This window comes from Siniperca chuatsi, linkage group LG20 (assembly GCF_020085105.1).
Source record: "Siniperca chuatsi isolate FFG_IHB_CAS linkage group LG20, ASM2008510v1, whole genome shotgun sequence".
Lineage (NCBI taxonomy): Eukaryota > Metazoa > Chordata > Actinopteri > Centrarchiformes > Sinipercidae > Siniperca > Siniperca chuatsi.
This window is the reverse complement of record NC_058061.1, coordinates 4,279,777-4,296,598: the sequence shown is the minus strand read 5'-3', so window position 1 is coordinate 4,296,598 and position 16,822 is coordinate 4,279,777. Positions and strand designations below refer to the sequence as shown.

The 16,822-nt window shown below is 40.6% G+C and overlaps 1 protein-coding gene across 6 annotated transcripts in view; it reads left to right on the top strand.

Moving 5' to 3' along the window:
• The window catches only part of LOC122868199 (Snf2-related CREBBP activator protein), a 36,346-nt gene that overhangs the window by 11,118 nt on the left and 8,406 nt on the right, over positions 1-16,822 (top strand). For 5 of the 6 annotated variants that reach the window (XM_044179969.1, XM_044179971.1, XM_044179967.1 and 2 more), the window contains 21 exons: positions 521-614; positions 765-854; positions 2,040-2,213; positions 2,418-2,647; positions 2,879-3,056; positions 3,253-3,389; positions 3,628-3,797; positions 6,439-6,768; positions 7,574-7,760; positions 7,915-8,084; positions 9,024-9,175; positions 9,335-9,550; positions 9,873-10,037; positions 10,771-10,914; positions 11,292-11,621; positions 13,320-13,483; positions 13,732-14,045; positions 14,148-14,350; positions 14,789-14,958; positions 15,216-15,412; positions 16,207-16,321. In XM_044179969.1, the coding sequence (XP_044035904.1) occupies positions 521-614; positions 765-854; positions 2,040-2,213; positions 2,418-2,647; positions 2,879-3,056; positions 3,253-3,389; positions 3,628-3,797; positions 6,439-6,768; positions 7,574-7,760; positions 7,915-8,084; positions 9,024-9,175; positions 9,335-9,550; positions 9,873-10,037; positions 10,771-10,914; positions 11,292-11,621; positions 13,320-13,483; positions 13,732-14,045; positions 14,148-14,350; positions 14,789-14,958; positions 15,216-15,412; positions 16,207-16,321 (3,930 nt within the window). The remainder of the gene's footprint in view (positions 1-520; positions 615-764; positions 855-2,039; positions 2,214-2,417; positions 2,648-2,878; positions 3,057-3,252; positions 3,390-3,627; positions 3,798-6,438; positions 6,769-7,573; positions 7,761-7,914; positions 8,085-9,023; positions 9,176-9,334; positions 9,551-9,872; positions 10,038-10,770; positions 10,915-11,291; positions 11,622-13,319; positions 13,484-13,731; positions 14,046-14,147; positions 14,351-14,788; positions 14,959-15,215; positions 15,413-16,206; positions 16,322-16,822) is intronic. The other variant, XM_044179973.1, reaches the window with a different exon arrangement.

Genomic DNA, 16,822 nt, shown 5'->3' with positions numbered 1-16,822 from the left:
TGTGAGGTTGCAGTGCACAGACCCTCATAAAGGAAAATTGATTAATTGAATTTTGGTGAGTGGAATTCTCTGGCTCTTTCACAGTGAGAGTTTATGATGCTCTGCCTCAGTTTGATCAGTAAAAAGGCGCTCCCTTGTGGTTAATCAAAATGAAACTGCTAATGAAGACTGTGCTGCGTTCACGGTGCGCTCTGAAATCGGTGACAATCACGGTAATGACAATTATAGAAATTGTTGCAGATGTTGTCACTATCAGAATATTTCACCTTGTTATTTAGTAAAACCTCTCTACTGACCATTAAATATTCTACCTACTGTACATGCTTTCATTTTCATTTGCGTGACAAGATAACTCTTGGTTGGTGGTGTTTTTTTTTGTTTTTTGTTTTTTAAAGCACTATGACTGATGAATGAACTCAAAGTACTGTTACATTTGAAAATACAAATAACACTGAGTGCTTTTGAGATAAACCACAGAGGTCTGCATTTCAGTTAATCACTTAATCATTGGATTACATAGGAGGCAGGCTCAGATGGAGAATGCTCTGATGAAACCTCTTCATCGGTGGAGGAGGAAGAGGAAGATGGTGAATTCACTGCCAATGAAGAAGATGGTAAGACCGCTCTCAATATGAGATGTGGAAAATAAACATACTTTTGATAAATACTTTGCACTGATATATTTTCTTTGGTTATGATGAAACCAAGTCCATGAATGTCATGTAGTGATGTAATATTTGTTTTCTTCCTCTTCCCATTGTCAGCTGAGGATGAGGAGGACACCATAGCTGCCCAGGAGAAGGTAGAAGGAAATGTAGATCATGCAGAGGAACTGGATGACTTAGCCAGAGAAGGTAGGTGCTTTTAAAAAAAATAAATAAATAAATAATGTATTCATGCATAAAATAGAAAATGTAATCGCTCATGTTGAGTAGCCTCTTGCTGTTACTTTGTGTATTGCTGCTTTGAAGCTGTTTTAAAGTGCTTTTCCCTTGGTTGAAGAGCTTCTGTTATTACTGATTATATGTAAAGAGGATTTGGCTTACTTAAATGTTAACTTTAAAAATACTTGACACTACATGGAGATATTACCTCTGCATATGAATGAATGAACGAATGACACTTGAGGCAGGACCCTGCTTGACCTCATGTTTGTAATGAAACTGTTTTCAGTTGCTGTAACTTGAAATGTTGCTGTTTTTAACTGAGCTTCAGTAACGTAACGTAACCTAGTCCAAAGTGAGCCTAAAGGATAACTACACCTCAAATTCTGCTAGAGCGCTCCCTCACAGCATATTTAAAAGACAGGGAGTCTGGTGGAGCTTTGACAGTTTGACTGTTTTATCAGAATCAGAAATCAGAATCAGAAATACTTTATTGATCCCCGAGGGGAAACTCTTTTGTTACAGCAGCTCACTGTCACGTCAGTGCACACAGGAATAGAAGTACTAAGCAAAAAATATAATACACTATAATACAGGTCAGAAAATAAGTAGTAGTACCAAGTGGGTATAAGTATAAAATTAAAATAAGTGTAAAGTATAAAGTGGATTTACCGGTTGATAAGTATGTACGGTATAATAATAATGTAATAATATAAGTAATAATAGTGCATGAACTATCAATTTAAGTGTAGCTTATTGAGATTATTATGAGACGGAGGATATTGCACAGCAGTAATAGAAGTATGATTAAATATCAATAAATTAAACTGAAGAGTATATTGCTCAATTATTTCAAGTATTGCAGAGATGTTAATGATCCAATGTTCAGTTTATCGACTTAAGGTCATATAGACTGACACTTAGAGGGAGGAGTTAAAGAGTTTGATGGCCACAGGCAGGAATGACTTCCTGTGGCGCTCTGTGGTGCATTTTGGGGGGTTGAGTCTTTTGCTGAAGGTGCTCCTTTAATGTGGCCGTGTATTGTGTGTGTGCCAGTTGGCATGGTAGTAAGCATCTCATTCATTTTAAGCAGTGCCTTGTTGAAAAACAGGAGCAGTAAACGTCTTCTCTGACACATCTCTGCTCCCCTTGTAGGCGATATGAGTGTTGAGGAGCTGCTGGAGAAGTACAAAGGAGCATATGCCTCAGACTTTGAGGCTCCTTCAGCATCTGGCTCTAAAGGAAGCTCTGATTCGGAGGTGTCTGGGGATGAAGAGGAGGAGACTGAAGAAGATGAGAGTGATGCGGAAAGCAACTCTTCCTCCTCAGGTATTAACCAGCTCACAGGGAATCAAAATAATCTCATGTAAATTGTTTGCCGCCTCCCACTCTGACAAGCCAAAGGTCTAACAACTTTTCAGAAGGGAAATATATCCTGCTCCTTGTTTTTTTTAAAGACTGTTTGCTGCTTTTAATACATGCTACTTACATTTATTATTAAATGATTTCCTCTATGAAATGTGCTTTTCTCAGATTCACCAGGAGACAGTGCAGAAGATGATGAGAGTGAGAAGGATGAAGAGGAGCCGAGCGAGGAAGAAGATGGCAATGATGGCTGTGGAGATGAAGGGATGGAGGTCTTGCTAAAAGAGGGAGACAACAGCCCACCTTCCTCTAGCTCACGGCCAAAGAAAGAGATCAGCCATATTGCAGCCACTGCAGAGAGCCTGCAGCCTAAAGGCTACACTTTGGCTACTACAAAGGTCAGTCTTGAATATTTAGAAGAATATTTTGTTCTAACGTAAAATGTCTTAAATTCAGTAGAAATCTATTTATTTATTTATTTATTTTTAGTGATGAAAGACAAAAGAGCTTATCTTTTTATTATGAGAGAGTTTAAGAAGACTTTGGTTACTTTTTGTGTGTTAAAGAGCAAAAATCTAGTCCTGTGCAGTTCTGAACCATAATTTTCTCATCTTTCTTTGCAATAAAAGGTCAAGACCCCCATTCCTTTCCTGCTTCATGGCACGTTACGAGAATACCAGCACATTGGACTCGACTGGTTGGTCACCATGTACGAGAAAAAGCTCAATGGCATTCTGGCTGATGAGATGGGTCTAGGCAAGACCATCCAGACCATCGCTCTGCTAGCTCACCTCGCCTGTGAAAAAGGTAACAAACCTGGTCGCGATGCTTTTAGTACTATTCACACATACAGCAGTTCAATGGTTTATATTAGTTCATTGGATTGTCTTTTTGGAGTGCTGCTCATATTTTCATACAGTAATTGAACTCGGATGCTCTTTCTTTCATGTTCAACTGCTGATTTTATTTAATTTGTTTTTGTCATTTGACCTGTTGTGTTTAGGTAACTGGGGTCCTCACCTTATCATCGTCCCCACCAGTGTGATGTTGAACTGGGAGATGGAGCTAAAACGCTGGTGTCCTGGGTTTAAAATCCTCACCTACTTTGGCAGCCAAAAGGAGAGAAAGCTAAAGAGACAGGTAATGAGTTAATTGGTTTGTAATGGTAAACATTATTATATTTATAGGAGTGTATATGGGAGTATTTCCTACAATTGGCAGTATTTCTAGCAAGCAATTGTGGTTTTACTGCTTTATGTTCCCCAAGTACCTTATGACCTGATGCAACATTTTTCTTTCTGTGATGGATGTGGTAACAGTTGGTTTTCTAAAAAAAAAAACACAAATTCGAACCATATTGATTGTTTTTCTTTCTTAGGGCTGGACGAAGCCTAATGCTTTCCACGTGTGCATCACTTCGTACAAGTTGGTGCTGCAGGATCACCAGGCCTTCCGACGCAAGTCTTGGCGGTACCTGATCTTAGACGAGGCACAAAACATCAAGAACTTCAAGTCCCAACGCTGGCAGAGCCTGCTGAACTTCAACAGGTCAGTAGAGCTCTGTGTTTTGTATTCTCAAGTAGACATGTACGAACTGTTGGGCTTTAAGTGAGTAACTAATGTGGTATCGCTGATGCTTCAAACCTCCAAAATTAAGGAGCACCACAGAGAAGTTAGTACAATTTTACCGCTGTTGTTAACAGAAACATCTGTAGAGCTACAAACTTTGACACATCATCAATAATGTAAAATTGTTTCATCTGCTCTTTGAACATTATGCGTACACACCCAGTTGGACCAGCCAGGAATGATCAGTCCCTGTCTTGTGTCCAAAGGTTGTTGCTTAAGGCAGACATGCATGAGCTGTCCAAAACCATTGCAGCGTACGTACTTAGTGTACTTTGTCCCTGCACTTTACACATGAGAATTATACTCTGACAGAAATGCTGACATGCTGGTATCCTCTTTTTTTGCCTTTTTGTTATATGCCAGAGACAAGTAACATCTGATGTTCTTAAAAAAGTCTCTTAGAAGGTTTTAATAAATGTGGTTGTAAAAGATTCTGTCTCTCCAGTGATTAAAATATTAAGTCACTTTTCATGCACAGGCGCAGCGTAATTTGTTTATAAAAAAAAAAAAAAAAAAAGGCTGAAAGATCAGTTTTCAGGTGGCAGTAGCTCAGATGGTTGTCCGAGTTGGCTAATAATCATATGGTTGGTGGTTTGATCCCCAGCAACTCCCATCTGCATGGCCAAGTGTCCTTGAGCAACACACTGAACCCCAAATTGCTCCTGAGATGTGTAGGGAAAAATTGTAAGTTGCTTTGGACAAAAGCATCTGCAGATTAATGTAATGTGAAGTCCAATCATTCCATGAATATCAAAAACATTTTAAAGTACAAATTAAACTTGAAACATTTCCAGTGCCGCTCTCTGGTGGTTTGCTGTGATTGAAGCAAGAAGGGAATCACAAGTGAAAAAGCAGCTTTGATGCAAATATTCATGTAATTTCCAGATCAGTTCCTTTGAATTTGGGTTTTTTTTTTGCCCTTTTTAGTCTGGTAAACATCCATGTGTCCATTTGTTCCAAAAGCAAATTTGCTAATATTATGTATTCCTCACTGTATGATATTAAAACCCAGTAGACTGAGATGATCATGGCTCCAGCAATCTTTTAGGGAATCAGGCTTGTAGGCGGACAATCTGAATAGGTGTCATAAACAAGCGTTATGTACCAAGTAGTTTTGTACAAATAATGCTCAAGGAAAAAATCCCTCTTGTTTCTGTAGTGCTTACAAGCACATTCAAGGATGTCTCTGTGTCTCATCTGTCTCATCTGTAAGCAGTCGCTTGTCACAAAAAGTCAGTGTGCATTCAGCTGTAGAAGACATGCCGTCATTCAGTATTAGCCATGTTTGACTTTGAATGCATCCCCAAAATACACCAGAGCACGTAATTGTTTATCTGCAGGCCACAGTGGTGTGTAGATGTGAGGATTTAACCAGCTAATCTTACAATTTGAAATCTTTTTTTTCTTATCAAAGTGGCTGTAATTAGACTAAGTTGCTGTCATTTGGCGGGTGGCCTGTTCCAGCTGGTGGTAATTTCTTACTGTTACACTGAGCTTCAGAGGGTAGCTTCTGCACACGAGGAGGCGCACACACTGTTTTATTACATGCAGGCTTTTAGTCATCGATCCTCTTCAGGCATACAGGTTATATGGAGAGTAAGAGAGCACTTAAGTGTATGTATATCTCTGCACTTAGTGATGAGCCCCAACGCAAAACATCAGTGGATCCCAAATCCAAAACCTTGCACTCGAGGGTATTGTAGTCCAGTGAGATTTATGGATTACAAGCATGGAGGCTATGGGGGTAAAAACCAGGAAACACATTTGGAGATTACAAACAATTGAAATACAGTAACGATTCTGTGAAAAATTACTCAATTATGAATTGCTTTGTTTTTATGAATGTACATAATGTTAGATTAATTTGTAGAGATTTGTTTTCATATCAATGCTGCTATAATCAATTTTGATTGATTTGTAGTGATAATCCAACAGGGAATTGCCACCAGACTCAGCCCCTTGTTTTGGTTTTCCGGCATTATAGCTTTACTGTTTTGATGCCATCCCACAGCTTTCATCAGCGCTGTTTTCAGAGAAAAAATAACCTCCTATAAATCATCTGTACACTATCTGCTCAGCACCAAACAGCAGGCAGACTGAGTTAGCAACCAGCTGGTGTCATAGTGGAGCATTTAGCAGCTAAAGAGCCAGATATTTCCCTCAGGGGTTGGTTGAGACCAAAACTAGGAGAGTGCATAATGGACTTCATCAGGTGGACACAAACACGACTCCAAATGAATGTTTATGGTTCTCCATATCTGCTGGATGGGTAAATAGGCAGCTGTTTGCTGACACGTTTGCCATATAAACTTTATAAGGCTATATGTCAGTGTTGTGTTTACAGCGCCCAACTGGCCAACAAAATTAATCAATGCAGGTTTAATGAGTCTTAAGCAGCAGCTTTGAAATCCATGTGACTGAGACTGCCTACTCTTTCTTCTCTTCTGTCAACTATAATCCTAATTATATAAATCTTGACACGTTTACGCTGACCTCTCCCTGCTTGTGTACGCCAGCACCTCTACATATCTACAGATATATTTCACACTCCCAATTACAGCCACCGGCGCCTGCTGCTGACAGGAACGCCTCTCCAGAACAGCCTGATGGAGCTGTGGTCTCTGATGCACTTCCTCATGCCCCACGTCTTCCAGTCCCACCGCGAGTTCAAAGAATGGTTCTCCAACCCGCTGACAGGAATGATTGAAGGCAGTCAGGAGTACAATGAAGGCCTGGTCAAGAGGCTCCACAAAGTGCTGAGACCATTCCTGCTCAGGAGGATCAAGATTGACGTGGAGAAGCAGATGCCCAAGAAATATGAGCATGTGGTGCGCTGTCGCCTCTCCAAGAGACAACGGTTTCTCTACGATGACTTCATGGCACAGGCCTCGTAAGTTACTACACAGTTGTGCTCAAAAGGAGAATTCAGAGATGATCCAGTACTCAGCAAAAAAATTATATATATTTTTTTAATTTAATGAAAAGTTTATTATGAAGAAGATTTCTTCTTGGAAAAAGCGGACATTTTTGAAAAATGGATATTTGCCTTGGATGTGTTTTTTGTTCTCAGATGCCCAGCTTGTCTGGTCTTTTGAAATATACACTTAGTTGGCAGTTTATTAGGTACACCCAGCTAAAACTAATGCAGTCCAATACAACAGTAAAACTGAAACTGTTTTAGAGAGGTGGATCATTGTGGATGTGGTGCTGTTGAACTGTACTACGTTATACTGACAGATGTTTCTGTTATTTATTTGTCTACCCTCATTGCAATAAATGGGGTGGACAAAATAATAGAAACACGTCAGTATAACGCAATTCATTTCAACAGCACCACAAACTGCATCCTCCAAAATGACCATATAGTAGAATCACCACCTCTCTAAAACCGTTTCCGCACAAACCAAACATAACCCTCATGAACATCCGATTTAGTCCTGGACTGTCGTATTGGACTGCATTAGTTTTAGCTAGTTAGCAATGTGGAGCTTTCTTTTTATTTTATTTGCAAGAAATTGGGGCTTGCAATAGTTTACACATCATAATTTTTGTGTAAAATTAAAAACCATTACATACCCTTTTTTTATATTCACCCTTATCTTAATTATTCCCCATGATTACTATTATTTCTTGTATTGCTCATATTACTGGCTTGATCTCTCCATTCATCACCCTTTTTTGTTTCTAATTCACAGGACCCGGGAAACGCTGGCCAGCGGTCACTTCATGTCTGTGATTAACATCCTAATGCAGCTCCGCAAAGTGTGCAACCACCCCAACCTGTTTGACCCTCGACCCATCCAGTCTCCCTTCATCACGCAGCCCATTGTTTTCCATACAGCCTCCCTGGTGCAGGACGCCCTGGAGGTCTCTCCTTTGAAGGTTAGCATGAAAGAAAAAAGTTTTTAAAAAGCTTTAATTTTTAAATTTTTTTTTAACATTTTTCACGTATTGAGAAATATTTAGGACTTGATTCTGATTGAGAAGTGTATTCTGATGAAACAAAAAATAATGCTGTATGTTTTTGCGTCGTCAGCGCTGCGACCTTTCTATGTTTGACCTTGTTGGTCTGGAGAGCCGTGTGTCCCGGTACCAGGCAGATGTCTTCTTGCCGCGCCACAAGGTCAGCCGCCAACTAATCCAGGAGATTGTGGAGTCCCCTGACCCCCCTCCGAGACCCAGACCAGTCCGCATGAAGGTCAACAGGTACACAGTACAGCTACGGATACTTCAAAAACTTTTATAACCACAAATTTTGCAGGCAAGTTGCTCTCAAAGAATCAGTATGCCTCTGACTGTAACAGTTGCTGTACAGCGGGTGCTTTGCTAAAGGTCACCTCTCCGGGCGTCCAGACTGCCATCAGCTCGATTAAAAGCTCAATGTGTCAGTCAAGAAAAGCTGACCAACATTTAGCAGAACAACAATAGTCTATCAGGATTATTAGGTTTTTTTCCCCTACTAAAACAATGTCAGTTCTTTAACTAAATATTTTTCCTCAAAAAATGGACAATGAAAAGTTTAACACTGCGATTTAGGCTTTCTCCATGAACAGAACAGCACGAAAGTATTTAAGATGCATAGAAATTAGTGAACAGGCCGCCATCATTGGTGTAAATGTTAAGTTGTTATCTAGCTCCGGCTCTGCCCACAATCAATCAAAATTGGACAAGCTGTGACGGCGATGTGAACAAAGTGGTAGTGCTAATGGTGAAATAGATTTTTCTTCATCTTCCCTGCTGCGTATTCTACCAGCCAACCTTTCAATCAAGTGTCTCTTTCTAAACAGTATATGTTGTTCATCACTTTTTACTACTGTGTCCATATTGAAAATTGTAAAGTACCAAAAATTGCACAAAAGGCTTGGTCAGAAGTCTAATAGATGTTTAAATCTGAATTGTAAGTATTTCTATTCTAGTATTTCGAAGGTTCTACATTTTCAGAGGCAAACCTCCATTTCAGGTATTATAAATAAAAAGAGCTATATTAGCACCAAATATTTGCACCAAGAAGAAGGCAGAAGTGGACATTAATGCATAATCAGTGGTTAATGAAATCATATGCTTTATACGTGTAAAATATGTATTAAGAAACAAATATATTAATATTAATGTTTAATCTTTTGTTTTGGTCTGTCTCTGTTTTAGGATGTTCCAGCCGCCTCCTAAAGGTGATAACCGACCGGTCCTACTGATGAACAAACCTACCTGCTCCGTGCCCCCTGCAGCACAGACCCCCAAAACTCCTCCAGTTACGGAAGTCACCTCAACACCTGCACCTGCTCCTGTAGTTCAACAAGGCAAGTGAAGGGGGGAAATAACTACCTGTAAACAGAAAGCACGTGATTTTAGAAAGCAGCAATAATTAAGATTTTATCCTACAAATGATTTTGTGATTGCAGATCTTTTTTTTTTTTTTTTTGCTTATTTCTCCTAATGCTTTTTCCTTTTCCTTTTAGTGGTGTGTTCAGTGACAACCACGCCCCCTCCTCGCACATCCATGCATCTTACTGCTCAAACTGCAGTGAGATCCAGCGCTCCAAAGTCAGTGCTGACCGTACGGCCTCCCACTGCTTCCTGCACAGCCAGCATCCCAACTCATCCAAGTCCAACCGCCAGCAACGTCATGCCCCAGAGGGTTCTGCTCAGTCCGGATATGCAAGCTAGGCTGCCTTGTAAGTGTACATGTGTCATTTTCAATAGTTAGTTTCTCACAACAGATAACCCTTATTAATGTATTAACTCCTTGAAACGCCAACCTGCATGATAGCTGTCTGTTTGATCTAATATTTTATGAGCACTTTTATCAATTCAGCAGCTTTTTTTTTCTTTTCTTTTTTTTTTTAAACAAACCTCATACACACAGGTCCTTGTTTGTAACCTGCTACGCTGTCGGAAAGGCTTTATCATTAATTAATAAACAAATAATAACTGACCTTTTAGTAAAATGAATGTAATATTGTTTCTAATCCACGTCTTTCTGTTTTCCTTCCTAAGCTGGTGAGGTAGTGAGCATAGCCCAGCTTGCCTCCTTAGCAGGGCGACCCATGTCCTCATGTCAGGGCAGTAAACCCGTCACCTTCCAGCTTCAGGGCAACAAGCTGACTCTGTCTGGAGCCCAGATCCACCAAGTCCCAGCAGCTCCTGCACGCCCAGTTCAAGGTTAGTGTTAGACTGCCTTGTACGTGTACTGGGATTTTTTTCCTGTCATTTATTATGCACCTACAAGATTTACTGGTTAGATACGCATGTTTTTGTGTTGTTTGTTTTTTTTAAATACCTTTTTAAATTCCAGTTGCAGTGTGCATCATTTATGCATGATGACCCACACAAACATCTATCACCAAAATAAATGTTAAAATGTAGAAGCAGGCAATTTCTCCAGCAACCTTCCGCAGACCATCCCTGGAAAAAATTTACTATTTTAACTACATAAATACTTGTTAAAGTTAGTTTGTGGATCCCAATATGTCATTTTGACATTTTCTGGCTTCACACCAGTTGCCGTAGTACAGATTATAGGAAAAGTTTGCCTTCAGGTTTTGGCAGAGCCACGGAAAGTAGTTATTACTTTTTTAAACATTATTATTATATATTAGAAGACACTGCAGTTGCTGCTTCGTCAAGGTTAACAAAAAAGAAGTGAAATACAATAATTGTGAGTTCTTAAACTGAAACATGTTGGTCACAATATTAAGCAAACTAAATCGGATGATTTCTTTTGTGATAGTTGTGCAGCTCTAAGTTTTATGTATTATATTTATTTAAACCTGATCTCTTAATGAAGGAATGATTGAAGTCACTGCAAATGATGGGTATGACGTGTTTATAATGTGGTTACTGGCGAATCTAGAAATCTCCCTGATTACCTGTCTGACTCCCTCTCACCCTGCAGGTAATGTGATGCACCTGGTGTCCAGCGGGGTGCAGCACCACCTCATCAGCCAGCCTGCCCAGGTGGCTGTCCAGAGCACAGCCAACACACATCCTGCAAGCACCTCTACTGCGAATCGGCTGCCTCACAATGTCTCCTCGCAAGGTTTTTAACCCTTCTCCCCCTTACTCTCTTCTTTCATGTTCTGCCTCTTAACAAACACAGATCATTATCAAAGTTATTTATCTATTATCTATTTTGTTTTTTTTTTATCTTACAGGGCAAAGTCTTTCATTCAATTATGCTGCAAAATTCATTCAAGTATTGACTGTTATGTTAAAGACCTAGAAGTATTTTCTGTTTGCATTTGATTTCCTATTGATTTTTTTTCCCCTCATTCCCTTTTTTTGACGTTATCCTATGACGACCTCTGTCAGGAAATCAATTTAAATCCTATCTTTTAAAATTGTCAGTATTGTATCTGTTAAGTACCCTTCAAGAAGCCCTGTTCCTCACATCTGATATGTTTTATGTGTCTTCAGTGACCCCCTCCATGGTGAGCAGCCCTGGCGTTGTGAAGATCGTTGTGCGTCAGACAGCAGGCAAGGAGGGCGGGCCTGTGCCCACACTGGCAGTGGCCCCTTCCCCTCGTGTTGCTCCTCAGGCATCCCCTTCCCCACACCCCCACGCCAACACAACCCCTCTAAGAAACTCTGCTCCACTGCAAATTGCCCAGCGCACCCCTGGTCCTGCTACTGCCCACTACACCATAGCTCCTCCCGGATACCCTAGCTCAGCCCCGAACCAGCCCCACCCCCCTCGCCCTGTCCTCAAAGTAGTGCAGCCTCCTCCATCAAGCACAGAGCAGCCAGGTGAGAGAATGAGCTCAAGCTATTATTCTCTCTGAGCTATAATTCATAATGCTGTATGCATGCCTGACAAGCAGAACTGGGTCAGATTGTTATTGCAACTAATCTTTAGTATTTTTTTTTCTCCCTACCATCCCAATTCAGTTTTTTTTTTTTTTTTTTTTTAATCTGCTTAGAGTGCCAGATGTGTGCAGTGTCATGTAGGAGGAAGGGAAGTTTAGGCAGTCATAGGAAAGTATCTGGAAGCCAGTTTACAAAATTAATTTACAATAACACCATCAAAAATCTGACTAAAATTAACACAAAGTCAAATGTTCAGCGGTGAAAACCGACTTATTTAGACTTCTGGAGGCTACTATTTGTTAAAGGGAGGGAAAGCTCCTCACTGCGCTGTTAGTTTCCGGCAACAGACACGCAGAGCAAAACATAAATAAATCTGGACCAGGACAGCATCTTCTACCACTAATATAGTTCCAAAATAAGGTTGTGGATAGGGAAGAAAACCTGCTGTATGTATATGCAAATTTACAGTAACCAGGGGTCTCATTTATAACTGTTGGTTACGCACGAAGTGGGGCCTGAAAGAGGCGTACGCCACTTCCCACGAAAAAGTTCTATAAAAACAAACTTGACCTGAGAATGTGCGCACCTGTAAACTCTGACCCATGCGTATGTATCTTAATGCCTCTCACACATTTAATTTCACTCAATATCAAACGTTAATTATAGATCATAATCGTTATCATAAACATTCAAACCAAACACCTTGCACTTGTAGTGAGCCATAACTATCTCACCGTCTCAGTGCCAGTAGTTTTTAATAATATCTTGTAGCACTGCAAATATCACCAAGTAGGATTTTAGTTATATAGATTTTGTGTGTAAAATCGCTGCAGTGAACACAACTGTGCTGTCAGGCGCACTGAGACACCGCGGTTGCGTACACACACTCTGCTAATTTACACAATCCATATGTGCAGGTGGTGGAATGGAAAATGGAAGTCTTGAAATAAAGCCGGTGACAGCTCTCGCACAATCGCTATACTCCATATCCTCATTATCAGTTGTAATCATAATGCAGGCCAAGCATAACAAAACCAACATAAAAAAAAAATGTGTTCACCTGTCAAATTTCCACCTTCAAATGATATCCCAGGGTGGGGGATACCACTGAATGATGCCATCATTTTGGCAAGGTGTGAAGCAATCAGTCTGACTGCTGTAAACATATAAATACTGCAGTGACACTTGTGCATAATGCTGCATGATGGATGCGCTGCCACTGCAGAGGACAATGCGAATGGAAGGATAAGGAGGGAATGAGTGCTCAGCGACCGCAAAGATTTCCTGGCCCATGATGAATTTCCTAAATGAGACCCCAGGTTACTACAGTGGATGATTTCCCATGTAACCTGATAAAGTGCATGTAAACACACTGTATGAATATGCAAAAGTTTAATTGCTGGACACAAGATGTCTCCTACTTCACTGAAAAGTCCACAGTGTTTGTGCACTGAAGGCTTCAAGTTTCCACATCACACTTATTTTGCATATTGGACCGCGATTGGCTTCCCTTTTCCCCTTTTATTAACCGATATGAAATCTACTCAAACAAATCCATGGTCATTTGTACTACAGAATTTAGTTATTTACAACAGGCATGTTTGCGTCGCTCTGCTTTCTCCTCTATCCTCCCCTCAGCTCCAGTTCAGGTGACCTGCTCGTCTTCAGCAGCACCACGGGACAATAGCAGCAGCAGCAGTCAAACACCAGTTACCACGAAGTCGAGGACCAGTACAGGGGCAAAAGCATACCCTCCACCCAGGAGAGTGCCTCGTCCACCTCCTCGCTCTCCTTTCTACATGGTAAGCAAGTTGTACCTCGCAATACTGATCATCAACAGACCTCAGCAAAAATGTTCTTGAGTAGTTACATTCTTCCATATTTAAGTTGATTTATCTCATCACACATTTTAACAGCAACGGAATCAGTTGCAAGATAAATAAAGCGATCTTATTCTCTTACTTTTACAACTATTGGAAACATGATTAATGCTTTAGCATCTTGTGTTCCAGCTCTTTACCATGCTAATGTTTATCCTGTTACTCAACAGTCATGGCTGGCAGATAACCATAAACAGCAGCGAAACAGCCAACTGGACTTCATCATTCGAGTCAACGAGCACCACTGTGCGGCAAAGCCCATGTATGGCCGGGAGGTTTTGGACTTTCTGACTTTTCTCCCCGGTCCCCGTCCCTCGCCAGCCGCCCTGAGCTCTCAGGGGGAGTGGGGCCGCTCGGGCCAAAGCAGCTGTCTGTTTGCACAGTGGCAAAACAAATACGACTTCTGGTTTCAGAGTCGCGCTGTGAGAGAGGCCATCAACAGCATTGAGGAGAGGCTGGAGCTGCTCAATGACATTTTAGACAGGTAGATAACTGATGAGTTGATTGGTTTTCTTGCTCCTGGGGATACAGGAGCTTTAAGAGGAAAGATTTGTGACTTAACTGTTGCTTATTGTGCCCGTTTTAGGTTTACATTTGGGATTCCCCCAGTGGAGGCTCCTCCAATCTCAATGCACTGCTGCCATCCTCCTCCCTCTCTGAGCCACAAGCAGGCAGTCTTCTCCTCCATGCTAGCAAATCAAGTCGCTCCGCTTACTCGCAGTCTCCATCATATCCAGTGTAACATGAGGACCCAGTTCCCGGACCTGAGGCTCATACAGTATGATTGTGGTAAGGTGTCAAGATGCTTTTTTTTGCAGCATGTTTGATACCAAGAGCAGAAATACTCCAAAAAACTCATAGCAGCAAGCACGGATATTCAGTATTTGGTCTTAATGTGATAACAGACAACTGTCTACTTATCTACAAAGTCATAAAATTGCCTCCTTTTAAAAGTAATTTCCCCTGCTCTTAAGCTGTGGTCACCTCTGGCTGATGCTTCAGGCAGCCAAATAGAACAGATTTAGGAAAGCCTGCTTTCACCTTTAGCCCATTAGTCTTATAAAATCACCTAAAAATCAAAACAACACACCTCTTAATCAGTTAAATCAGTAAGCCCCCCATACTTGTTGTTGCCTGTTTTTGTATTATGTGTTCTGCCAGTTTATTGGTGACTCTGTTTGTTTTCCTAAATAATTTGTATTCTTACTGTGTGTCCCCTGTGTGCAGGTAAACTGCAGACTCTCCACACTTTGCTGCGAAAGCTAAAGACAGGAGGCCACAGAGTGTTGATCTTCACTCAGATGACACGTATGTTAGATGTGCTGGAGCAGTTCCTCAACTACCACGGACACATCTACCTCCGTCTGGATGGCAGCACCCGTGTGGAGCAGAGACAGGTTAGTACTGACAGTATTTTCAAATAACCATACATGAAAATAGAATAAGATTTTTATTTTATTTTGGACACATTACTCCTATGCAGTTTTCTGATATTCTTTGCCTGACGTGCCTCCACCAAGTTACAGCAGAATATTTTAGTGTTGTCTTATCCTGCATATACTGAAAAGAAAGGAAAAATATTTAAGAAAAGTTGAGGAATCGGTCCGCTGTCTCTAGTGCTTATTCTCTGTGCATCTTCTTGCTTCTCCCTCAGGCTCTCATGGAGCGATTCAATGCAGATCGGCGTATTTTCTGCTTCATTTTGTCAACTCGCAGCGGAGGTGTAGGGGTGAACCTGACTGGGGCCGACACAGTAGTATTCTACGACAGCGACTGGAACCCCACCATGGACGCCCAGGCACAGGACCGTTGCCACCGAATCGGCCAGACCAGAGACGTCCACATCTACAGGTGACAGCGTAAAAATCCATTTACATAGTCAATTTGTCCTTAATGCTTAAAGTATTGCTGTACAGTTAAAGAGGAAAGAGTAGGAAAAGGCATTTATCTTTAAATTCTTGTCATATATGGTGTGTTTAAGGCCGCAGCTACACTTTCATTTTGACCTTAAACACTTGATTAAAGCAGGAAGTATAAAGTAATCTTAACCAGACAGGAAAGTGGTTAGATTCTGTGGTCGACACATGATTTGTAAGGAAGGTAGTGGTGGCATAATTTACTGCTGAGCCTTCAGGAGATGTTGTAATTCTAATTCCAAGAAACCGTACTGGGAAGTCCCCACACTCCCATTTTCTCATGGCAGACATTTTGATGCCATTTGAGTAAAAGCACAGGTGTAACTAATAAAAATGGATTAGGGCCATCATTAATGTTGTGTGTCAGTAAGCATGCTAGTAGCCTAGATGACCTACACCTAAATAGAACACAGCCAATACTATATTAAATAAATCATTTTTAAAGTTTAAAATGTCTGTGACAAAGGTTCTGTGTATTTCCTCACCATAGTTAAATAGCACAAATAGCAGATGAGGAAACAAGACTATAGGTAAATGGTGTATGATGGAGAAAAGCACTGTGTGAGTGAAAGGAGAAGGAAATGGCATTTCATTAAGTTGTCAATCAATACTGCGGGGTTTTTAAGGCTGTGGTATTTCCTTCATACTTCTGAACAACTACTTTTCCCCATAATGAAGAAATGTGATTTCAACATATTAAGGTTTTCTTCTTTTTATGTTCCTCTTCAGGCTGATCAGCGAGCGTACAGTGGAGGAGAACATTTTAAAGAAAGCCAATCAGAAGAGGATGCTGGGAGATATGGCTATTGAAGGAGGAAACTTTACCACTGCCTTTTTCAAACAGGTAGGCATTTACAGTGGGCATACTTTGTACAAATTGATTATTTATTTTACCAACAATAGTCTTTTTTTTTTTTCTTTTTTTTTAACCTGATACCCCACTTTATGAAAATGCATTTGATGAATTACATATGGGACACAGGATAACACCTATTTTAGCACCATTTACCACATCTCACTATTTATACTACCAGTTGCACATCATATAAAAGTGTTGAGAATAAATTAAAATTCAATCAAGTATGTTAATTTCTCTCGTCTCTTCTTTCTAATCGCTTGTTAGAGTTTTTATGGCTGCTGCCTCACATAAGTGTTCTGTTAATCATGTGATGATGACTCATTGGTTCATCCGAACACAAAAATGCAGTTGTGTGCTTGATGACTGAGATGCCTAATTAACTATTTGCACATAAAGAAATGTTTTTTTTTTTTCATCGCAGAAACACAGGCTATGCCCTCTTCTCCTTTTAATTAAACTTGTTCAGATCTACCTTGTGCTTCTTGA